The 26,300-nt window shown below is 39.3% G+C and overlaps 1 protein-coding gene across 1 annotated transcript in view; it reads right to left on the minus strand.

Moving 5' to 3' along the window:
• Positions 1-26,300, minus strand: part of FBXL13 (F-box and leucine rich repeat protein 13) — a 145,874-nt gene that overhangs the window by 35,558 nt on the left and 84,016 nt on the right. Inside the window, exons 13-17 of the mRNA XM_036429642.2 lie at positions 13,424-13,522; positions 12,558-12,675; positions 12,270-12,432; positions 9,419-9,538; positions 8,538-8,664 (exon numbers count right to left, since the gene is read on the minus strand). Coding sequence (XP_036285535.1) covers positions 8,538-8,664; positions 9,419-9,538; positions 12,270-12,432; positions 12,558-12,675; positions 13,424-13,522 — 627 coding nt within the window. The remainder of the gene's footprint in view (positions 1-8,537; positions 8,665-9,418; positions 9,539-12,269; positions 12,433-12,557; positions 12,676-13,423; positions 13,523-26,300) is intronic.

A 26,300-nucleotide genomic window follows, 5' to 3' on the forward strand; every position in this document is an offset into this window, starting at 1 on the left:
TGAAACTGGATAACCTTATAACACATTCAATTAAAATTAACATCGATATCACATGCCAATATTTAATTAGGATTTTTTTGAAATTTAATTTGAAAATAATTTGTGTGCTATTCATAATTCAAGAGTCATTATTACTGTAAGATCGTCTAAGTAGGAAACACCCTTCTAGGGAACTGTGCTGTAATGTGGCAGACGTGAGATTACAGTACCCTGGGAACTAAAGAATGCTTACTTATTCAGAAAAACACAGAGACATTGATGTCACCATGTGATTTATGTTTTCTTAAAGAAAAGATGCATCAATAAAGTAAAACCTATTGATATTGCCTTGAAATGATATTGATTGAGAAGTATGATTTTCTGATAATTATGACAGCATGAAAAATATTTATTATAGGTAAAATTAAGTGAAAGTATCTTAAAATCTTGACTATTAGCTTATGTCAAGATGCCTTATGTCATAATCATCAGTAATTACTTGTTCAGCATCTACCTACCTAAGCACATGAAAAATGGAAGGACAAGTAGCCACAATAATCAAACAAGAAGAAGAAATAAAAGGCATCCAAATGGGGCAAGAGGAACTAAAACTGTCATTATTTACAGATGGCATGTAATTAATGAGGCCCGATGCATGAAATTCATGCACGGGGTGAAGTGTCCCTTAGCCCAGCCTGCACCCTCTCCAAGCTGGGACTCCTCTCACAATCCAGTACTGCTAGCTCCCAACTGCTCGCCTGCCTGCCTGACTGATCATTCCCTAATCACTCCCCTGCCAGACTGATCAATGCCTAATTGCTCCCCTGCTGGCCCGATTACCCCTAACTGCCCTCCCCTGTCAGCCTGGTCATCCCTAATTGCCCTCCCCTGCCAATCTGGTTGCCCCAACTGCCCTCCCCTACTGGCCTGGGTCCCTCCAAACTGTCATCCCCAACTGCCCTCCCCTGCAGGCCATCTTGTGGTGGCCATCTTGTGTCCACATGGGGGCAGCCATTTTTGACCATATGGGGGTGGCCATCTTGTGTGTTGGAATGACAGCCATTTTGCATATTACTCTTTTATTAGATAGGATAGAAACATTTAAAATCTACTGAAAAGCTACTAGATCTAATAAACAAATTCAGTAAAAGTATAGGATACAAAGTTAATATTTAGAAACAGGTGGCATGTCTATATATCAATAATGAACTGTCAGAAAAAGGAACTAAGAAAACAATCAAAAAAAAAAAGTAATAAGGTACCTAGGAATATATTTAACCAAGGAGATGAAAGACCTATACTTGAAAAACTATAGGACACTGAAGGAAGAAATTAGTGAACCTGTTCACCCAGTGAACCCACTTCTAGGAATCTACCCTAAATCCCAAAACACCAATCATAAAGAATATGTGCACCCCTATGTTCATAGCAGCATTATTACAATTGCCAAGATCTGGAAACAGCCCAAGTGCCCATCAGTATATAAATGAATAAAAAAAAGCTGTGGTACATTCACACGATGGAATGCTATGTAGCTGTGGGGTGGGCAGGGGGGCAGGGGGGAGGGAAGCTAAAGAAATTTTACGTTTTGCAACAGCATGGATGGATCTGGAGATTATTATGCTAAGTGAAATAAGTCAGTCAGAGAAAGACAGATACCATATGATCTCACATAAATGTGGAATCTAAATAACAAAAATAAACTGACAAACAAAATAGAAACAGAAGCATGGGTGCATGGAACCAACTGACAGCTGTCAGAGTGGAGGGGCGTGAGGGAACTGGATGAAAGAAGGTGAAAGGATTAGTAAAAGAAAACATATGCATAAACAATAGACACAGTTCTGTTAGACACTGTTGTTTATTCCCTCGACACTCACTTCACACATGACTACATTCACCTGGTTCTCTTATAACTTTTTTCACCTTCTTTCTTTAGTATCCTTCATAGACTTATCATCTTCTCAATCCTTAAATATTGATATTCTGTTGTGTTCTTCCTGGGTGCACATTTTTTCTCAGTCCCCATACTATCTCTTAGGATCTTGGTTATATTCACACTTCCGTGCTCGTGACTGCCATATCTAAATCTCCCTTCAGGGTTTCTCACCCAAGCCTTTGGCCTGAATATTCCATACACTCTCACTCGGTGTGATAAAATGAAGTAGCTTTTTCCTTCAAAACCTATTATTTTTCTTTTCTTTCTTTTTCTTTTTTTTTATTTTTCTTATATTATCTTTTTTTGAGGTAGGACCGCAATCCACCCAAAGTCATATTTTTTGGAATCATTCTTATTCGTTAATCTCCCCCTCTCCTATGTCCTCATCTTTCACAACAAACCAATCACCAAATTATTTCAGTTTTACCTTCTACGTATTCTTGAATATGTTCTTCCCATGCTAGTTCTGGCCTCTAACGTAATTCAAGAACTCACCTTTCTTTTTTTTTTTTTTTATACTAAAATGATATCCACTGGTGTCCCTTCCACTAGTGTTTCCCCCCTCTAATCTATCCCCTAGAGAACAACCAAATAATCTAATATAAAATAGGAGGCTGACTAGCACTGTGACTACCCTACCAATTGTTGCTTCACATTCATTGGTTCAAGTCCAAGCTCCTGGCACAGCATGAAATTCCCTCAGTCACATCTTCTTTTCATGGTGTATTCTAAGCTAAGCTACATAAAGTTTCTTGAACAAGCATGCATTTCCATGCTTCTGTGTTGTGCTGGCTAAATTAAGATATCCTTTCCTCTGCTTCCTCTATCATTACACCTGCCACAACATATTTAAATTATCCATACTTACTTACCTTTCCAATTTGTAGAGAATCAATCTTATTCACATTTGATAACTCTACAGCTCAGCATTTGTTTTTTCATTCAATTAATATTTATCTACTACTCCCCAGAGTCCTGGGAAAGCATCAGTGAGCAAAAATAAGTCTCAGTCTTCCTTGATCTCACATCCTAGGGAGGGAACTCCAGGAAATTGCCTAAATAATGGGCACTCCAGCTCTAGTACTCATGGTGAAAATGTTTTGAAAATTTGACAAATGAAAATCTTCTTAGACCACTGTCTAAGCACCCCGTCTGGAACATTGTTCTGACTCATTTTCTCTTATGAATATGGTGGTGACTAAGGCAACTTAAGCTACAAATTGAACTGCCCGGTTTGTGGATTCTGTGGTCTTTAGTAAATGATGTCTCCTGGCTGGTGTGAAACATTTTTCCATATAAATGGAGCTATAACATCATTTTCAACCAATCCTCTGGAGTAAGAAGGGAATAAATGACATCCCATTTAATAAGACATTAAGAAGATTAAAGATCTTTAAGATACTTTAAAAACTATTACATTAGTGATTTCCCCCCCACCTCATTTATGAGCCCTGTCTTTTTCTTCTTTAAAAAAAAAAAATATTTTATTGATTTTTTACAGAAAGGAAGGGAGGGGGATAAAGAACTAGAAACATCGATGACAGAGAAACATCGGCCAACTGCCTCCTGCACACCCCCCACCGGGGATGTGCCCGCAACCAATGTACATGCCCCTGACCAGAATTAAACCTGAGACCCTTCAGTCCGCAGATGTACGCTTTATCCACTGAGCCAAACCAGTTTCGGCGAGCCCCGACTTCTTTATATTAAAGAGGAAAGTTGATATATTTCCTCTTTCCCTAAAGTGCTTATTAGATAAATTCTTTTTTAAAAAATCTTTATTGTTGAAAGTATTAGGTATATCCCTGTTTTTTCCACATCAACTCCTTCTAGCCACCTCCCTGCCCCCCTATCCCCCACCCCAGGCCTTCACCACCCTATTGTCTGTGTCCATGGGTTATGCATATTAGATAACTTTTTAACTTTTGTTCATGGATGATACAATACATTAATCACTATTTTCTACAAAGGAATGGCTAAAGACAATAAAATTGTTCTAAGAAGTGTATACAGTTTGAAATAACTGTGTTCCCTTTGCTTTCCTCATTTAAATTAGCTCTCTCAAATAAAATCTTTCTAGATTTCTAAATATTTATATTTTTGCCTTTGCTAATTAACCTCATGTGTTTCCATGAGTTTCAGAATACAACTTCCCTTCACCCTTTGCAAACCTATAAAGTTCTTGTACCTATGAGGAGTTAATTACAATTATTTTCCTGCTTATATCCTGAGCTCTCTACCTTTCTATAACACTATCTTATAGGTGACTCAAACGAAACATGACCATTTTCCCAACCGACAGCAAGCCTGCTGCTCCCACTGTGGAAGGCACACAGGTTAGTAAGGGACACTATCATTTATACAGATGCTTAAGCCAAAAATCTGGCATCATCTTTGCTCCCCTCCCTCTCATTTATACTCCTGTACTCAATCTATTTCTATCCCTTGTTGATTCTTTCTTCTAAATGTCTCTCAAATCTTCAGACTTTGCTCCAGCCATCTCCCTGGCTTTAGCCCTAAAAACAGACCCTCATACATAGCTTTTCACCTGGATTTCAGCTTCATAATCGGTCACCAGTTCACTTATTATTCCCAACCCCCTCCTGCAAACAGTGATCTTTTAAAAATGTCCATCTGACCATGTCTAATTGACAGCACTGAATGTCCTTTTATTGCCAAAAGGACAGAGAACAAATTCCACAATATGGCTTCTCGGCCCCTTACAACCTGACCCCTGCCAAACTCTCAAAAAGTATCTCTCACCACTCTCCTCACAATCAAGCCATACCTATTTCTGTAGATTTCCTAGATGCCACCATACTTTTAAACCTCTGTGTCTTGGTTCAGACTATTTTGTTGGTTCAACCCATACCCATTTTCTTCTATTGGAAAAGGTCAGGTTTGCCCGGCCGGCATGGATCAGTGGTTGAGTGTCGGACTATGAACCAGGAGGTCACAGTTGGATTCCCAATCAAGGCACGTGCCTGAGTTGTGGACTTGATCCCCAGTGTGTGGCATGCAGGAGGCAGCCAATCAATGATTTTCTCTCCCTCTCCCTCTCCCTCTCCCTCTCCCTCTCCCTCTCCCTCTCCCTCTCCCTCTCCCTCTCCCTCTCCCTCTCCCTCTCCCTCTCCCTCTCCCTCTCCCTCTCCCCCTCCCTCTCCCTCTCCCCCTCCCTCTCCCTCTCCCCCTCCCTCTCCCTCTTTCCCTCCCTCTTCCTTTCTTTCTGATTTTATATATATATATGTATATGTATATATATGTATATATGTGTATATATATGTATATATATGTATATATATGAATGATCAGGTTTTACTTGAGTCTCTGAGCCAGGTTGTTTCCCTTCTCATTGGTTCCCACATCTGCCACACTTTGTAACCATTTGCTCTGCGCCTGTCTTCCACTAGAAAGAAAGTGCTCAGAAGAGAGGTCATGTTTTGTTCATTCTGGCATCACAGAACTGAGCACAAAGCAAATATTTGTTAACTGACTACTGTGATCCTAACTGAAAAGTCATTATGGAAAAGAATTGAGAGTGAACATAATTATTAGAAGACATAAGAAATGTGGGGTTTTTTTTCCCAAAAAAAAGCACAACTGGTCACACTTGATCTCTCATAAATATCTGTAACTTTCTGAGATTAAGTCTTAAATGTTAAGTCTGTAGTCCAATTTGCATTTCATCAGACCTATAATCCAGACTTAGTGTTCAGCTGCCCAACTTGACAACTGGGCTGGTTTATTTTAATTGAACTGTTAGAGGTTAGCTCCCACAGCTGTTGTGGCACTGTATTGTCAATCATTTGCCTGGTAGATCAGAGTTTTACTGATTTGGAGGGGGGAAAACAACAACCTTCAGAAGACTTCTTTTTCGACCTTTTAGCAGAAAACAATTAGCACGCTTCTCCATAGATATGCATTTACTACTCTGTCAGATGGTAAATATTCTTTATAAGAAATGAAAACAGCAAGTGAGGCTATCATTTTCAGTTTTAAATTGTCTTCATTGGGTAATTTTTTGATATATCGTCTTTGAAAATAAAACTGAGTTTCTCCCATCTCTCTCTCAAAACTGAGTTTCTCCCAAAAGCTAAAAACTAAGAGCATTTAAAGTTCACTCCCTTTATTCAACAAATGTTCACCAGGCCCTGCAGGCTTGTGATGAGTTCTGTGGTGGCGTTATATTCTAATGTATTTTATAATGTGCTCTGACCCTCCATTCCTTTCCACCCTGTGACTCTTCAGACAACAGCTGGGCATTCTATTTGTATGTGTCAGGGAAGGGTTTTTACAGAACACAGGAGAGGGGGGGGAAATCCTTCCTCTTTAAACTTTTACGACCTTTAAGCTTCAAATCTTTAAACCCTGAAACACTTGGGGCATAACATTTTTTAAAACCATGCAGTCAGTTTGAACATTTTTTCCCACCCCTAGAATAGATATAGAATCAATGCCAAGAGAAAAGAAGAGGAACAAAGAAAAGAGGAGAGGAAAAGAGCAGAGGGGGAAGGAGAAGAGAAGGGAGGAGAAGAAGAAAAGAGAGAAAAGGTAAAGAGAGGGGTAAAGAGCGGGGGAAGGAAAAGCACAGGGAAGCAACAGAATGAAATGCTGGAAGATACCCCCTAGATCTGTTCTGGACCTCCCTGAACTCTATTCAGCTGGATGGAAAGTAGGAATCTTCTGCTAGAATTTGGGTTTGGAATAAATGAGAACCAATGTCATCTTTCCTGGTAGGGCTGTGAAAAGCAACAAGGCAGCTGAGTTTTCATGTGCTCATCATGTATCAGCCAAAATGTAATGAGGAAAACAGAAATAACTCTATTTCAAATTGAGAAAATGTAATTGTGATCGGGAATTGGCTACCTAGGGGGTAGAGAACCCGAAAAGCCGAAGGGATAGTGACACAGTCTAAAGGTTAGCAGCAGCAGGAAGCCACTACTAACTAACTTTATGTTGGGAGGACAATGGGAAAAGGTGGTGTTATCAAAGTCCAGGGGCAAAGGTTACCCAGGAAAGTGGAATCACAGGAGGCCTGACTAGATAGTTGGTCATAAATGAAATGCAGCTGCTAATGATGATGCAAAGAAAGGTGGAAGAAAATCCTGGCCTCTTCCTTCTTCTGACCCTTCACAGGTGCCTCAGCCGCACCAAACCCAATTAGAATCCAGTTACCATGAATCAGTCAATCTGTAGCAGAGTGAGAGATGGGTGAGGAATGGGTCTGAGAGCAAATATACCCTGAGAGCAGAAAAATGTCTTCGGGAGATGTCTAGGACTATGGATCTAAGACAGCCTCACAGAGTGCCCCTGGCTCACATGACCCAGAGAACAGAGCAAGGCACATATGACCAGGGTGCCTGAAGAATTGAAGGATCCTTGGTGCTGGGACACAGAAGACACATAAGGATCTACCTAAACAGGAAACCAAAGGCCAGATGGGCCCTCAGAGATCTCAGTGGATTCCAGCAGAAGACAGCATTGAGAAGATAAGACTTGACCCCACCATAATGAATTAGCTACTTATAACTGCTCCCCACCCCCACCCTCATACCACTTAATGATACTCCATGGAAGGGGGAGGAGACCATCCTAGCAGAATAGAGGGTGAATAGAAATTCTCTATTAGACAAAGAAAGAAAAGCCAATAAAGTGACATAGTCCTTCATCTAACAGAGCCCACTGAATGATGGGGAAGGGTAGACACATAATCCAGTTGCCAGTAATACAGTGAGAAACAGAAACAGTTCATGTTGAAGGATGCACTGGGGCTGGAGGTGCACATGGGGAAGTTCCTGTGCTTGTCTGTGAGGTGAGGCTTCTCAGAGAAGGCGTCACAGACAGGTGATATTTGTTGTTGGGTTTAAGGGGTTATAGGGATTTAGTAAGCATATGGAGGGGAGGGCTTCCCCTTTGTTGTCTTCCTATATCCCCCCTAATGCACTGCACTTCAAGAGAAGCCAGTATATTCCTTATCTAACTACAGCCCATCTAAGTCTTTCAGCAGCATGGCAAATCTCTCTGGGTTTATCATCCATTTTGATTAGTAAATGAAGCAGTGCTGAAGTGACAGGATGCATGTGACCTGAGTTTCAACTCTAATGGGTAGCACCAGCAGCTTGCAGGAATTGAGGTTCTGTAAATGTGTTCTCTTGTGCATTTGATGAGGCCATTTCTAGACTTCAGTTTTGAACCAGCCTGAGATCTCAAGGCATTCAGGTAGTCTTGCAGTTTTTCTTGCAAGCCACAAGAAAAATCTACTTCAGCCATCTAAAATATATTATTTCCACATTGACCAACTTCTATTTTGAAGCAAATTTCAGATCTATCATATCATGTAGCACTCCGATTTGTCAGGACTCTCAATATCGTATTTTGCCATTTTTTTTTTAACAGAGAAGCAAGACCAGGATTTACAAGTAACTCATCTATCACTATTCCAGAAACAATATTCCTAAACTTTCCTTTTATAATCTAATATTTTAAGAACTAAAAGTAATTGTTATTCTTTTCATTGTTTACAAAAATGGAAAATGATTATATTACAGAAAACAAACATTATTGAATTGTTTTTGAATATGTGTAGTGTTGTGTGTTTTTTGTTTGTTTGTTTTTTTACCTCGTTAGAAATATTTGTTCCAGAGAGATCGAGTGATATCAAGGAGTAGATGTTTGTGATGAATTCAAATCCATAGTCAGTCAGGTTTTCACAATTTCGTAAACTCAAATAGTTTAAGTTTTGGCAGCTGAAAGAAAATATCATAAAAAAATAATTTTAACTTTTATTAACTAATTACTACCAGTAACAATTTCTTCACATAAAAACTATCTGGGAAAGCAAATGATATTGAAGCAGGATTTTACTTTCCTCAACATAAAAGTAAGCTTAAAAGTGGAAAATAATTTGGAATTACAAAGGTGGATGAAAAGGAGAAAGGCTATTATAAAAGGTATTCTTTCTGTGATTTCATTTCATATTGCAATTTCTAATAAGAAAAAAAATATATCACAAACATATCATGTAAGTAACACAATGAATGATCACTAAAAGTGCAAAGTTAAATTTCTTACTTATCCCTTACGAGTTTGCAACGAGAATTGGGCTTGACCCTTAGTGTACACATGACCTCCGATGAATAAGGAGAATCAAGAATAAATCCACCAGCAAGAATATCCCTTAGGAAATGCTTAAGTAAAGATTTACATGGAAATAATATCCTTGAAAAGTACTACAAAGTCACTTGTGCCTAGATATTCATAACTTCATGAATGATCCATTTCAAACTTCCTCTAAGGTGAAATTAATAAGAAACATCTCAGATACAATTAAAAGATTAGTTTAATCTATGACTCCAATGTCTTTTATTTCATTGAATATTGGACCAACTTTTGGACTGGTCCTGATGTTTTTCAAATGGCTTTGAAGTTCTATCTCTGATCTCTCCTTATTAGTAAATATACAATTACTAATGATATGATGAAAATATTGTTTTATCATACCGCTCTGATAGTTTCTGAATAGTGGCATCACCCAGTTGGATACAGTTACTTAAATTTAACTCTCTTATCTTTGTGCCTGAAGGACCATCAAGAAATTGCTTTAGTCCCACATCACCAATTCTGTAGGAAAGAGTAAAAACAGCTTTACATATGATTTGATATTTAAGTATATAGAATACTATTTAAATAGCAGTTACTACACCCATATATTCCAAAATAGCAAGATAATATCTTTTTACTGGTATTTTGTCAACATTTTAAAGCCAAATTTGATTATATAGCTTTTAGTTTAAATTGTTTTAAAAGTATAAATAATAGTAATAGAAGTTTTAGTAAAAATGCTATTCCTCTTCACACAAATGTCATAATAATTATAACTATTAAGAAAACAGATGGTCCTTAAGGTGACTTTCTCTTGGATTAAAATGTGATCAAGTTAAGCAGTCCCTGATGCAATATCCTCAAAAGAAAAAGACTAAATCTTAGGAGACTAATAGTCATATTACTGCTAGAATCCTGGAGGAATTTCCACTAAATACAAGGTCAATTTAGTTGGACTAGAAACCCAATAAATGACCTATGGATCCTTTCCTTTTAAAGCAGAGAAAATCTAGATATATAAAAGATTTTTAAATAGCAATATATGTAAGAAATACAAATTGGTAGTTACAAAACAGTTACAGGGATGTAAAATACAGCATAGGGGATATAGTCAATCATTCTATATAATAAAAGCTTAATATGCTAAGTATCTGGTTGTCCGGTCATTCATTCATCCAATCAAAGCATAATATGCTAATGATATGCTAAGAGCACTAAACCACTCGCTATGGTGTGCACTGGCCACTAGGGGGCAAACAGTTGCCCAGTCAACCAGTTGCTATGATGTGCACTGACCACTAGGGGGAAGATGCTCTGACCAGTAGGTTAGCTTGCTGCTGGGTCCAGCTGATCAGGACTGAGTGAGATGGGCTAAACATGCCCTGGAGCCCTCCCTCAGCCCCTCTCTCCCAGGCCCTGATTGTGTACTGGTGGGTCCCTCAGCCTGGGACTCTTCAGGGAATGTTGGAGAGCCAGTTTTGGCCCAATTCTGCAGGCCAGGCCGAGAGACTCATTGGTGCACAAATTCATGCACTAGGTGTCTAATATTGTAATAACTATGTATGTTGCCAATTGAATACTGGAAATATCAGAAGGAGCACTTTATAAAGAATATTATTGCCTAACTACTATGCTATACACGTGAAACTAATACAAAAGAATATTGAATGTAAGCTGTAATTGAAAAATAAAAAATTTTAAAATAAAATAACAAAACATAACCTATACATTAAAAATAAAATAAAACAGCCAAAACTGGTTTGGCTCAGTGGATAGAGCATCAGCCTGCAGACTAAAAGGTCCCAGGTTGGATTTCGGTCAAGGGCATGTACATTGGTTGCGGGCACATCCCCAGTAGGAGGTGTGCAGAGGCAGCTAATCGATGTTTCTCTCTCGTCAATGTTTCTAACTCTCTATCCCTCTCCCTTCCTCTCTGCAAAAAATCAATAAAGTATATTTTAAAAAATAAAATAAAATTAGTTAACCTGCAGAAGCTTAAGTGAAATAGAAGAATAAAGATCAATAATTAATATTTCACACATCAATACAGATAAGATTAGCTGTTATGCACACACACACATGCACTTATGTACACATTCACATATGCACACATAAACTTTGTGCTGGTATCATGATGCCAGCTTGCTCATGAGCTTGCAGTCAAAATACCAGCTGAAGGCTTGACTGAGACTGGAGGGTCTGCTTCCACTCTATGGCTACTGGCAGGAGGCCTAAGTTCCTTGCTGCCCATTGATTGGGGGCCTCATTTCCTAATCCCCATTTCAAACTCTATGTTACCCGCCCCTCCCAGACACATGGTATTTCTCCATCTTTTTTTTTTTTTTTAATATATTTTATTGATTTTTCACAGAGAGGAAGAGAGAGGAATAGAGAGTTAGGCATATCAATGAGAGAGAACCATCGATCAGCTGCCTCTTGCACACGCCCTGCTGGGGGTGTACCCACAACCAAGGTACATGCCCTTGACCGAAATCGAACCTGGGACCTTTCAGTCCACAGGCTGATGCTCTATCCACTGAGCCAAACCGGTTTCGGCTGTTTCTCCATCTTAATATTAATAGATAACCTGGCTTAATATTGTATGTAGCTTAGCTTATTGCTCAGACTCGTCTTATGTTTTTCCCAGATATTAGCCAACATCATAGGATCAAATGCTATTTTGTTATTTTCTGGCTCAATAATATTACAAGAAAATTACATAGGCAAGAAGCTGAGATATTCATTGGTGAAGAAGTTTCAGCAAGAATTTCATCCTTGCCCACCTGAGAATACCAGGATAGAAGCCCAATAGTAACCTCGCTGAAAACAGGGTTTTAATAAGAACTTAGCATCTATCCATCTGTCATCAAATTCACACAGGAGAAATCTACCCAAGATTGGTTCTTCATAAGCAAGTTTGAAAGTCCATTTGGGAAAAACCTGTTAACTGAACCAGCTGTGAGAACACTCACTAAGAAAGGTAGTCCACATGTCTTTCTATGAATTCATTTATTAATAATTTTAGAAGGTCCTGTGATTTCACATATCCTGAGCTTTCCCTGAGAATCTCCCGGCACCCCCTTATAACCAGTCTGGGTTGGGTACCCCTCCTTTGTGTTACCATAGCCTCTATGCTTACCTCCACTTAGACCCCTGACTTTCATGTTTACTACCAATGAGCTCTTTCAGGAAGCCTGGCACAGTACAGAGTTTCAGTGTTTCTTGAATATATGACTAAATGACTCATTACCTTATACAATTTGCCAAATTCAACACAGTAAGTTGCTTCAAAGGTGAGAGTGACTTGAGGCTACTATCCGTTATTCCCTTGCAGTTCGCCATGTAAATGTGACTAATGTTTGGATATTGCTTGTCTATATATTTGAAGCATGAATCAGTAATTCTTTTATTTCCTGTTTTTTTTAAAAAAAAAAAAAACCAACAAACACACACACACAGAGAAGAAAAGATAAGTACTGAGTTTAAATTGCCACAAGAATAAAAGTTAGTGCCGAACCACATTTTTAATATTACAGACCTTCAAATCGGATCTTTGTGAGGTTACACTTAGAGAGGGCATGGAAAGCAAGATCAGAGATATGTGGTGAACCGATGAAAACCACTGATGTAATATGAAAACAATGCCCGACTAAAGCCTTTAAAAGACAAAAGATTATTAAATTAGCCATGGCACAAGTTTAATGAGGTCAATTTTCCCCCTAAATATTTTCAGAAACACATTAACCATTAAATTTACTTTTTTTTTTTCAAAGAAAACGAGACTTTTTTCAATATATTTTAGTGTACATACATTAGAATAATGCAGAGGAATCAGAATTAAATCATGTTATAAAAGTATGGGAAAATATGAAAAAAAATAGAATGCTGGGAAAAAAATCATTACATTCAGAAACTTCACATGTAGAGCTAAACTTACAGTTTATGCTTAGGCTATATCACTGAAACAAAAATATCCTAACTGTGAAACAAAGTTTCTTAGGACATTTCAGGATTCAAATGTCCAAATGTGTGTGTGCGTAAATTTTAAATGATTTTCTTATTATTAAATATATATATAGCCGAAACCGGTTTGGCTCAGTGGATAGAGCGTCGGCTTGGGGACTGAGGTCCCAGGCTCGATTCCCATCAGGGGCATGTGCCTTGGTTGCGGGCATATCCCCAGTAGGGGGTGTGCAAGAGGCAGCTGGTCAATGACTCTCTCTCATCGATGTTTCTAGCTATCTTTCTCCCTTCCTCTCTGTACAAAAGCAATAAAAATATATTTTAAAAAAATATATATATATATATATGAAAAACCCATTCATATTTTTAGTAACTCAAGTCACTAAAAAAGTGTGCCCATCTAATGGGGCTGAGAAGAAAATGTACTTTCCAACTACTTACTTTTAAACAGTTGTCTGTTAGAGTTGGCATGTCATTGATGGTCAGATTCCTGATTCCAGTGCAGCTGTTTGCAATGTTCCTGAAGCCTTGGACTGAAATCTGAATTTTACAGAGTAGGTAGAAATAATGGGAAAACCCATTAGAATGAAATCTAATAAAACCCTCTGATAGTAATAAACAAAGATATGTCATGATTTTGCTATAGTGTTTTAAAATGGAAACCAGTGTGAGCCGATGTGGCTCAGTTGGTTAGGCATGGCCCCCTGCAAATGGTTGCCAGTTCAATTCCCAGCCAGGGCACAGGCCTGGGTTGGGTGCTCAATCCCTGGTGGGGGCATATAGGAGCAGTAGATTGATGTTTTGTTCTCACATTGATGTCTCTCCCTCTCCCTCTCTCCCTTCCTCTCTCCCTCTAAAAATCAATTAAAAAAAATTTTTTTTAATGGTAACCATAAAATGTGGCAGGCATACAGGTAAAGAATCTACCATAGTCTTGATTTTTTTCTCTTTATTATTTAATATTTTACATATATATTATTAAATGATCATCACAAGTCTAGCAAACATATTCATTATTTGAGGTAAAATTCACATAACATAAAATTATGTAAATCTCAATGCAACCGCAGAGGCTGCACTTGAACAATATTTCCAGGTGTTTTACATGCATAGTATAGTTTGAGAAGTGCTAATCCAGATGAAATAAGTGAACAAAAGAATGGGGGCAATTTGGTTTATGAGTTGGGTTCTCCAGAAAAACAGAACCAATCGAATAGATAGATAGATAGATAGATAGATAGATAGATAGATAGATAGATAGTTGATAAAGAAAGGAAAGAAGGAAGGAAGGAAGGAAGGAAGGAAGGAAGGAAGGAAGGAAGGAAGGAAGGAAGGAAGGAAGGAAGGAAGGAAGGGAGATTCATTTTAAGAAGTCAATTCATGATTGTGGGGCTGGCAAGATTATTATTTTCCCTTTATTATTATTTTCCCAAGATTATTATTATCAAACTCTGTAGAGCAGATGACAGGCTGGAAATTCAGGGAAGAGTTGATGTTGAAGTCTAAGTCTGAAACCTGCAGCCTGGAATGCAAGCATGTTTGTTTCAGTCTCAAAGTAGAATTGCTTCTTCTTTGGGAAACCTCAGTTGTTCTTAAGGTTTTAAACTTACTAGATGACGCCATTTACTCAAAGTCCACTTACCTAAATGCTTATCACACCTGAAAAAAATACTTTTGTGGCAATGTCTACACAGGTGTTTGACCAAGCAGCTGGGTAACATAGCCTAGCCAAGCTGACATGTAAAATTAAACATCATAGTAGGAAATGCTTCATAATGTTAACAATGACTACCTCTAACGTGTGGATAGTTTCTGTGTTTTTCAAACTTTCTATTAATACATTAACCATGTAATAGTAAAAGAAAAGAAAAAAGAAAGAGAATGCCATCGTTTGGGAAAGATAGCATAAGAAAGCCCTTAGGAAGTTTTTAAATCACCTCTTACTGTGGACTTCTCCTTGCAGGGAAATAATAAATGTTGGTTCAGTTCCAGAGCAACACAATAGGGTGAATATCACAATAAAGCAAGTCACACAAATTTTTGGTTTCCAGAATATAAAAATTATATTTATACTATACTGTAGTCTATTAAATATATAACAACATTGTGTCTCAAAAAATTACATACCGCTGAAACCAGTTTGGCTCAATGGATAGAGGATAGGCCTGCAGACTGAAAAGTCCCAGGTTCGATTCTGGTCAAGGGCATGTACCTTGGTTGTGGGTACATCCCCAGTAGGGGGTGTGCAGGAGGCAGCTGATTGTGTTTCTAACTTTCTATCCCTCTCCCTTCCTCTCTGTAAAAAAATCAATAAAAGATATTTTTTTAAAAATTACATACCTTAATTTTTTAAAACTTTATTTTAAAAAATGTTGCTTATCATCTGAATATTCAGTGAGGTGTCATATTTTTTGCTGATGGTAGGTCTTGCCTCAATATTGATGGCCTGGGGACTGATCAGGGGGGTAGTTACCAAAGTTTGAGGTGGCTTTGGAAATTTCTTAAAACAGGACAATAAAGTTAGCTTCATTGATTGACTCCCTTTTATTAGTGATTTCTTTGTAGCATGAAATGTTTGATAGCATTTTACCCACAGTAAAACATCTTTTAAAACTGAAGTCAATCTTCTCAAACCCTGCCACTGCTTTATCAATGAGGTTTATGCAATATTCTAAATCTTTGGTTGTCATGTCAACAATCTTTACAGTATTTTCAATGGGAGTAGATTCAAATCTCAAGAAACCACTTCCTTTGCTTATCTATAAGAAGCAACTCCTTGCCCTGCCCACTGTTCTCAGTGGTTAGAGCGGTGGCCCACACACCAAAGGATCAGGGATTGACTCCCAGCCAAGGGAGCGTACCTGGGTTGCTCTCACATTGATGTTTCTCTCTTTCTCTTTCTCTCTCACGCATCCTTCTTTTCTCTAAAAATAAACAAAACGACAAAGTCTGGGAAAGAGTACAGAATTTGGCAATAGACCAGATGGAAAATTATTCCAAGGCAAAGGCAAAGGCAAAGCAGTGGTAGCACTGGGCTTGACTGAAGTGGCAAGATCACCCTTGGTATGAATAAGAAAAGTTTAGTAGGTAAGGAAGAAGAAAAACTAACTTTCATTAAGGCAAAAAAGAGGTATTTTGTATTATACTGCCATGAATTCTTTTTTTTTTTTTTTAGGGGGGGAGGGTATTTTTTTGTTGTTGTTAATCCTCACCCAATGATATTTTTCCATTGACCTATAGAGAAATATCTATGTGAAACAGACACATTGATTGGTTGCCGCCCAATGCACCCAACCAGGGCGAAGGATTGGGTCTGAAACCAAGGAACGTGTCCCAGACTAGAATGGAACCTGGGTCCCTTCAGTCCGTGAGTTGATGCTCTATCCACTGAGCCAAACTAGCTAGGGCCTGCCATGAATTCTTTAATAAATTTCCCATAAGTACTCCCAGAAAGAAGTCCAGGAGGAATTAATGGATATTAAAAACCCAGAGAACAGAGGAGAAGGGGAAAATGCTGGGTTTGGAGTCAGTCAGCAGAGCTGGGTTTGAGATTGGCTTTGCCTCTTTCTCACTTATCACAAAAGGAAACTCAAACTCTCTTATGCTTAGTTTTCTCATCTATAAAATGGGTCTGATAGTATCTATTTTAGGTGATCCTATGTAAAAATGATTAGCTAGCACCGTGTCTGGTATACACATTCGGTACCAGTTTTCCTGTTAGTGTTCTGAGTGCATTGTGCTTCTAGAGAAAAATAAAGATTTGAGAACTAGAGACAGAGGGCCTTGAGAGGTCATTCCAACACATCCCTCACATTGCATATATAAAGAAACTAGAGGCCCAGTGTACGAATTCATGCACAGGTGGGGTCCAGCAGGCCCACCCCTATTAGGGCCAATCTGGCCAGGCTGGGGGGGGGGGGGGGAGAGGCGGGGAGAGAAGATGTGGGAAGTTGGTGGGCTGGCCCCACCCCCTGTTGGGGTTAAGGGACCAATAGGGCCAGCTGGCCAACCACCCCTGGCCTCTCCCCAGGGCCCAGTCCTTGATCCCGGTGGGGGGCCCGTCCCCTGGTTGAACTCCCGGTCGAACTCCTGGTCAAGGGGACAATTGACATATCAGCCTTTTATTATATAGGATAGGATGGTATTCAGAGGTTTGAGAACATGTTTCTTATCTATGTATCACCATGTGGTCCCCAGTGTTGGACATAGTGTCAAATAAGAGTGTGCTCTATAAGTGCTGAATGAATGAATGAATGAATGAACGAATGGTCTTGAATCACACTGCTGGTGGCAGAGCCAGGGCTAGAGGCCACCTCTCCCCATTAAGACACACAAAACTCCAGGGACAGGAGCAATCATTTTTCACAAAACTTCTAAGTTCCTCCCCTTTATCTCAGACCCTAGTCCACCACCCTAGCCCTAGTATCTCCAATAATAGCTTCTCTTTAACAAACAAACAACTTTGTCTCTCTTACTTTCTTGGAAGCATGTTCCTAACAAGATTTCCTGAACAAGGCAGGGAGAGTGATGATAGCAGTAATCAGCCACAGCATAGCAATTCCTTGCAATGCAGCCAAAAATTTGGTGCTATCAACCAATAAGATTGTATCCAGAAAAGGGGAATCAGGGAGACCTCTGAGAAACAGGTTTTTAGTTTTGTCCTGGCATAAGATGTCTAGTTTTCTACACAGTTTATTTTAGGATGTCCAAAAAGATGCTTGGCTGATATTTTATGACTCAAATGTTCCTGCCAGAATCTTCTAGCCAACCAACTATTAGTTGTCCTTACTCTTCACTCAAATAATAGGGTATAAGCCTAAAATTAAAAATTCCTCTCTAAGGGAAAAAAAATATTTTACCATGTTAAAGTAGCAGACCTTGCCACAGTTGATATCTGTGTAGAATTCTTACAAAACTTGGATGTGATCTCCCTTTGTTTCATTGTGAAGTGATTTTTTGGCTTTAATTTCTTGACACCAACTGGAGCCCTGCCACTCTGCTCTTTGCTGGTTAAGCTCCCATTGATTAAGAAGGTGGGCAAATTGGCCACATCACTGGTGTTCCAATGTCAGGTCTCAGCAGACAGCTATGGCTCCTAATGGGGGCAGAGAAGCTTTGGTGATCACAGGAAAATTCTCTCCATCTCTCTCTCTGATGGGTCTCAACCCATCAGCACGACAGCACAAAAAAATGAGTTATAAGTGATCCATACAATGAGCACCCAGGGGTATCTCAGATCCCTCTTTGTCACTCAAAGGTAGTGAAAAGAAGGAAGGGACTTACCTCAGTGAGGGTAACAACTCACCAAGCTTCCATTTTCCACTCCTTTCACACAACATTGCCTCTGAACCAATTAGCTCAGCAACACAGAAAAGAGATGTACATGAAGACAAGACCCTCGGGGCATGGCAGTTAGAAATATCCATCTTAGTCCTAACTGGTTTGGCTCAGTGGATAGAGCATCAGCCTGAGGACTCAAGGGTCTTAGGTTCGATTCCAGTCAAGGGCATGTACCTTGGTTGCGGGCACATCCCCAGTAGGGAGTGTGCAAGAGGCAACTGAATCGATGTTTCTCTCTCATCAATGTTTCTAACTCTCTCTCCCTCTTCCTTCCTCTCTGTAAAAAATCAATAAAATATATATTTTTTAAATATCCATTTTAGGCAAACGTGGCCCAAGTGGTGTTCCTATACCATTTCCAGCTGTTTCTCTCATTCTGCAGTGCTGTAACCAATGACTAATGGGTAATGTGATGACTTTAGTCATATCCATATATCCTTTACAACCTCTTGGTGACCCCAAAGAAGCCTGGCTTAGCAAGGAGAATGAATTGTTGGAGAAAATCAAAGATTTCTCCCAAAACATTATGGAACATCCTGTTTTATTGCATTCAAATTTGCCACAAGTATCTTCAGTAGCAACTCTTCCCAAGGTCTTGAAAAGCTTTTAAATATTGTGTCTCTTTTCTTTGGATGACCTTGTCCTTTCTAGTCTGTGTATCCTTCATGGCCAGCCCCCACATCTATGTTCCCTAGTGCACTTCTCCCAGGGAGCCCTCCCTGCTCACTTCAGGCAGAGCTGTTTCTTCCTTGTCCATCTCAGAGCACCAAAGACCTCAGCCGGAGGGTCTCCTGCCTTGTACCATCACTAACTGTGCACACGGCTAATGTCCCTGCTGAGGAACACAGGGCGCATCTTAACCCTCTTGTCCTTTACGGTTCAACACGGCGCCTGGCACAGAGTCTGAGGCCACAGAGGTTTGTTAATAGACCAGGTAGCTACTGAGTAAATTATTTGTAGAATGTACATTAGAATTAGTAGTTCCAAAAGGGGGGGGGGGGGTAGACAATGTAGTCATGTGTTAAAGATGACCATATTTATCTAAAAACATTGGAAAGCCAAACACGCATAAAAAGCTTCATTTTCTAACACATGTGAGGAACCAGATCAAGAGATTAGTGAAGCCTACAGATGCCAGGAAGGCAAGTGTGCGTGCCAGCTCTGTGTGCACTCGCTGCTCGGTGACTCAGAGCTGAGATCTGCAGAAGCAAGCTGACCCTTCCCAAGCTTCGTCATTCCTGACTGGAGTGCTCTGTCCTGTCCTTTTCCTCAGCCAGGGGCCAAACTGTTCACAGCTTTCCCTGCATTCTAATGGGGCTTTGTCTCCTGTTTCAACGAGGCAATCACAACCGTGGTACTTTCTTCTCACAGCACAAGATGCGGGGCGCTATTTGGTTTGTCCAGATTTACTGAGCTGGCGGGTGGCTTTAAAGGTGCAAATCTAACCACAGGCTTCACCCAGGTCCAAAACACTGTGTAACATTTTGCGAACAGTTTATGAAATTCTGTGCGTAAGTCACTTCCTAAGATAGGGACGAGCGAAGAAGCAGAATTAAGTATGGTTTTTTCAGAAGACATTAAAAAATTGTTCAAACCATTTTTCGGGAGTGGGAAACATGATCTTACTCCCCTGACACTCATCATTTTGTCATTTGATTCTTCAAGATCTAAAAATTGCTGCCAGATGTTTCATATTTTTACTACTTAATACAATAAATATCTTTATACATTTTGCCTACAAAGAGATTACATTAAGATATGGATGCTAAATAATAGGTGTTTGTTATATTTAATTTTTAATTTCAGTAATGGCTAGCAAAAAGTTAAATTCAAACTAATAGTTATTTAAACCATGTGTATTTCTGAGTCTGACCTATAAGCAATATAGAAAGATTTTTATGAATTCTTTTATTTCCAACAACAGCATGGACACAAAGCATTCCTTTACTAAAACAGGGGAACTGAGGCACAAGAGCCGATCCAGAGAAGCAGAAGTTGCAGTGATTTTTCTGACTCATTACTGCTTTTCCACTAGAACTTCTTACTGATGACACTTAAGAGCAGGTATTTTCTTCAAATAGAAAACGCAACAATATTTTTTTTTCTTTTTTACAATATACAGTACATAGCACTTTACAGTTTTACAAATGCCAGTCTAGTGCAAGCATGTCAAACTCAAAGGCTAACATAGGCCAAATAAACAAGGTTTAAGTTTACGTGGGCCACAAGAAAACAAAAGCTTCGGTTTTCATAGAAACACAGTTTTATTTCAACGGAGACAGGCTGAATACAAAGGGCTGAAATCAATGAGTAATCTCTCCCTGCTCCAAAAAGTATATGCATTGGTCTCTTCATATTCTTTGATATTAGTAGTAAATCAAGTTTATTTAACATAAGTTAATAGAACATTTTAATAAAAATTAATTTTTTTGAACATTAACTTACCAGAGACCGAATAACTGCACAAATTAATAAGCATAACACAAATAAACCTATTTTTCTTGTTCTCCAAAAGTGAAATATTTCCTGTTGCGCACATCAAACCTGATTGCCTAGAATAATGACGTGGCAATCAGCTGCTAAAATATTCGCTGCTAGTATTAGTGGAGAGAAATTGTGCACTTGTGCATAAGGCACATAAGGGAAATGAATGCAACATGATTATAGTAATCAGTTATTAGTGAGTGTTGTAGTTTGTTATTAATAATTATATATAACAGGATATTGTAAAAATTAAGTTACAAAATTTTTATTAAAATGTTTCTTACATATTGTTATATTGGCTGGGCCACAAAAATATTCTTTGTGGGCCGCATGCAGCCTGCTGACCGTGAGTTTGACATGCTTCGTCTAGTGGTTAAGGGCCAGATCTTCAGAATTAGATGGATCAAGGTTCTAATTTTGGCCCAGGAATTTTGTGCATGACCTTAGGCAAGTTATTTACCGTGTCTTAGCATCATTGTCACTGGTGGGTGAAGCCAGCTTACTAGCCTATGAGAGCAGACAGTTAAATTTTTAGGAACTCTGCAAGCCAGTTGTTAAATTCTAACAGTTTAAATTACATCATGCAAATTTAAAATTAAATAAATTATACTAAAGGTAATGAGTACTCAAAATCATCACTTCCTAATTTTTTATTGCACGTCACCATTATCTCTGCACTTGAGGATACTTATGTTTATGGTATCTGTATGGTGAAAATAGCACATAATAGTGCACTACTGCACATGTTTTCCATACTCCCTGTTCAATGACCTCATTGGTAGCTTGAAATAGGCCACAGTGAGAGTATTTACACCATGGATGTCAGCAACCACCGCAAAGTAGGGCTTTCCCTGCTCTTAGACAATTGTTATATGTTTACTAGCACACCATTCATTATTCAGTTTCTACATATCTAAAATGGGAATAATCTAACCTACCTCATGTAATTATTTGAAAGATTAAATGAGATAAAAAAATATAAAACACTTAACTGAATACCTAATATATAGTCATGACCCAACAAATGGTGCAATTATTATTAATATAAATTAAAATAAAGGAAAATGAAATTAAACAAACATAAGTGAATATGAATTTGTTACCAGTTCATTTGGGTATGTAATCTGTTTGTTTACAACTGGTTTAGCTGGTCACACCACTCTTCTTGTTCTAATTACCCCTTATCAGTAAACTGCCAAATCTGTATTTCCACTCTCAGCTCTGAGCCTAGGACCAGACTTCCACTTTCAAGTAGTTTTTATCATTGACATCCAGGTGTATCTCAAGAACCTCAAATAAATTTGATTTCCAAAATAAAATCCATTATTCTTTCCCCCCAATTTCTCTTCCTTTAGTTATCTTGGTTAGTCTTTATACAAAAGCACAAAATCCTAAATCTGAAAAAGATCATTTAGCCCAACCCAGCCTTTCTACAGATGAGGATGCCGGGCAGAACAATCAAGTGTCCAGGGTTACACAATTGGCCAGTGGCATACAAGGACTAAATCCCAGGTCTCCCAACTCCAGTTTGGGGCTCCTTTTACCATCCACTGACTTCTGCTGTATGTGTGTGTGGTGGGGGGAGGGGGAGAGAGAGAGAGAGAGAAATCCCTGTTTACTCATGCTTTGCTTATGCACTCATTCCATTTGGCTAGTACATTCATCTCTGGATGTGCCTCTGGCTTTCTCCCACCTCCACCACAAGCCCCAGGGATGAACAAGTAAGACCTTCCATCCTTCCATGATCTTTGCCTCTTTGAAAAGGGGATTTGGAATTTATGTAGCCTGGAGAGAACTGAAATGACCTTGGAATCTTCCAGAGTGCAATTTGATGACCTATCCTTAAGATTCATGGCTCCCAGAGAGATGTAACAGTATAAGAACTGATAAACCAGTATTATTGCATCAAGTATTCCAATCATTTGAACATTTCTGGGATCCTGTCCCTTTTCATTTTCTTGATTTGTGTGTAATGACTAAAAAATAATAGATAAAAAATGATTTCACTTTAGTTATCTCATAGTTTCCTAGGCTCTTTTCTCCTTGTAAATGTCAAAACCTTACCAAGAAATGATCATCAGACTTAGGTCTAGTAAGTTGCCAACTTCTCAGCCACCCAACAGGCCTCCTGAACTTTCACCTAGGAACCTGGCTAGCCATTACTTAAAATTGGTTGCATTTTCATTCATTATTTATTCATTCAGTCATCAAAGCATTGATCAAAGCCCAACTATGTGTCAGGTACTATAATGTGCTAAGGAATCAGCTATACCAGTAAATAAGGCATCATTCTGGCCTTCAAGGAGTTCACCCTAGGGAGGAGAGCAGACAAATAAGCAGGCTGGCACATAGGTAGAGAATGCTTAGTGAAAGTGCAATGCTGGAAGTGCACACAGGAGCAACATAACCCAGCTTGGGTTTGGGGAAAGACGGAGCAGTAAGGGCTTCCTAGAGAAGGTTGTGATTGAGCAGTTCCTCGAAGTATGTGTGAAAGTTAACCTGGGGAGTGGGAGAAAGGGACAGTATCTGGGTGTCTACGCAGAAGGGAAAAGGGGAGCCTACCGAAACAACTGAGGCTGGAAATGGAGAACTAGGGAAGGACAGAGAGAAACACCGATTGCAAGTTCTCTTACTCTCTGGTTTACTTTCCTTAAATCTAAACAAAAACATCTGCATCTTGCCAAAACCGGTTTGGCTCAGTGGATAGAGAAACGGCCTACAGACTGAAAGGTCCCAGATTCGATTCCGGTCAAGGGTAGGTCCCTTGGTTGCGGGCATATCCCCGGTGGGGGGTGTGCAAGAGGCAGCTGGTCGATGTTTCTCTCTCTTGACGTTTCAAGCTCTCTATCTCTCTCCCTTCCTCTCTGTAAAAAATCAATAAAAATATATTTAAAAAAAAAAAAGCATTTGCATCTTGTTCCAAACTCCCCACTCTTCACCTGGTTCTGGTTCCTATCGTCCTCCATGTTCAGAGTTGTTGGTTCCTGAGCATTTAGGTTTCAGCTGGAATGCCTTCCTTCCCCTCAGAGCTGTGGTCATTCCATGCCTGGCTTTCTACACAGTGCTATCACCCACTGACAGCTACACACAGTGAGAGATACATGAATCTGTACAGGAAGTGGCTATCTAAAGATAATATCAACGGGAGAACCCTTGGAGTTACACACAGAGCAGAGGATAAAGGGAAAATATAATCAGAAATCACTGCCCTCCAAACTGACAATTTCTCATGTACAAGTAGGGTACCTTTGACCTCTCCATTAAAACTCTTAATGCTACCTACATTTTCTATTTTTGCATTTAGAAAGAAATTAAACATGTTTTAAAGAGCTCTAAAATGAATAGGGAACTAATGTGGATCTCTTTGGAGCATTTTAGCTGATGCCTATTTATTTATTCATTCATTCATTCATTTATTCATTCATTCATTCATTATGGGGATATGCGAGGAAAGAAGGTAGCCAAACACATAACTGCAGGAAGAGTATTCCAGGCAAAGAAAACAGCCAATGCAAAGAAACCATAAGTCAGGAGCTTTTGTGTTTGAAGAGCAGCAAGGAACTAGTAGGTAAGGAGAGTAGTAGGAAGTGATGTTGAAGAGGTAATTGGGGGAGGAGGCATAGTACATGGGTCTTGGAGGTCTTTTCAAGGTTTTTCTTTTATCCAGTGAATAGGAAGCCTTACCAAGTATTTGAGCAGAAGAAGGACATTAATGTGGGTTTTTTAAAGATCACTCCAGATGCTGGGTTGAGGGCAGACTTGTAGGAGGCAGAAGTGAAAGCAGGGAGACTAATTGGGAGGTTATCACTACGATCCAGGCAAAAGACGATGGTGGCTTTGAGTGGGATGGTAGCTGTGGAGGCAGTGAGAAGTGGTCAGATTCTGGATGCATTCTGAAGTAATAGTCAGTGGGACTTGCCGATGGAGTGGATGTGGAGAGTGAGAGAAAACAGTCAAGGATATTGCATTAGTTTGCTAAGTCTTCTGTAACAAAGTACCACAAACTGTGTGGCTTCAACAACAGAAACGTGTTGTACCAACAGTTCTGGAGGCTCAAAGTCCAAGATCAAGGTGCCAGCACGGTTTGTCCTTCTGAGGTTTCTCCCTTCAGTGTGAGAAAAGAACAAGGTCCCGGCCTCTCTCCTTAGCTTCTAGATGGCCATCTCTATGCTCACATGGCACTCTCCCATATATGTGTTTCTGTGTCCAAATTTCCCCTATTTATAAGGACATCAGTCATATTGGATTAAGGCCTAACCTAATGATCTCATTTTAGCTAATTACTTCTGCCACAACCTCATTTCCAAATAAGGTCACATTATGAGGTACTAGGGGTTAGAACTTCAACATATGAATTTCGGGGAGATACAATTTCAGCCAAAACAAATGACTCCAAGATTTTTGGCCTAGGCAACTACAAATATGGACTTGGGGAAGACCAAAGGAAGGGCAATAAGTCATTTTTTAGAGCAGAGGTTTAAAAAATATTTTTAAGATATAAGAGTAAAATTTAAGGGTGAAGTCTGGGGTTGGTGATATATATTATATATCATTAGTGTGTGTACATTTATACATATATAAATACATTTCTTCTGCAAATATACATTACATATAAACTCATATACATATAAGCTTCTATAAGCAGATATGTGTATATATAAACACACCTCTCTATATATGTTACACGTGTGTATACATATTTGTACACATATACATATACATATACATATACATATACATATACATATACATATACATGTAATGTTGCGTATGTATGTATACATATAATATATATTACACATATATATGCTCATGATTTTAGGTGATATTGAAAGCCATCCTCTAGGTCTGACAACCAAGGGAGTAGGTATAGGCTGAGAAGAAAAGTGAACCAGGGACTGAACCCTGGGGCCCTCTTTGATTAAGCGGTTGGAGAGCCACAGCATAGGCTTTCTCACAGAAATCAAACCTACATGAGTTTTCTAAGTCATAAAAAATGTCATCGGGATTTTTTTCCTACAAGCAATGTAGGAAATTAGCATTCTCAACAAAAGCCCAACATGCACATACTTTATGACCCAGCCATTGGACTCCTATGTGTATAACTAACAGAAATAAAGTAGTATATATAAATGGTCATAGCATTGCGCATTTTCTGTATGGATTATATATATGCTAATTACCCAGAACGCCATAACAGGTTGACCGGACAGGGGAATGTTGCGCGTGCAGCATTGGGGGCGGGTGGCTGGGGCCTGATCACCAGCGGCTGTGGCTGCTTCAAGGGCCAGAGAGGAAGGCAGGGCCAGATGGGCAGCGGAGGGGGAGGGAGGCAGGGCCGGACTGGCGACTGGAGGGCGCCAGTGATTTCTAATTGTGCACTGGGCTCCTAGTACGTTGATAAAAGTCATTACCCGCCCACCCCCCCTCCCTCCCTCTTCCCCCCCCCCCCGGCACCCCCCAAAAAAAGTCTTTAGGGAATGCCTCTACTCAA

Source organism: Pipistrellus kuhlii, unplaced genomic scaffold (assembly GCF_014108245.1).
Source record: "Pipistrellus kuhlii isolate mPipKuh1 unplaced genomic scaffold, mPipKuh1.p scaffold_m20_p_10, whole genome shotgun sequence".
Classification (NCBI taxonomy): Eukaryota; Metazoa; Chordata; class Mammalia; order Chiroptera; family Vespertilionidae; genus Pipistrellus; species Pipistrellus kuhlii.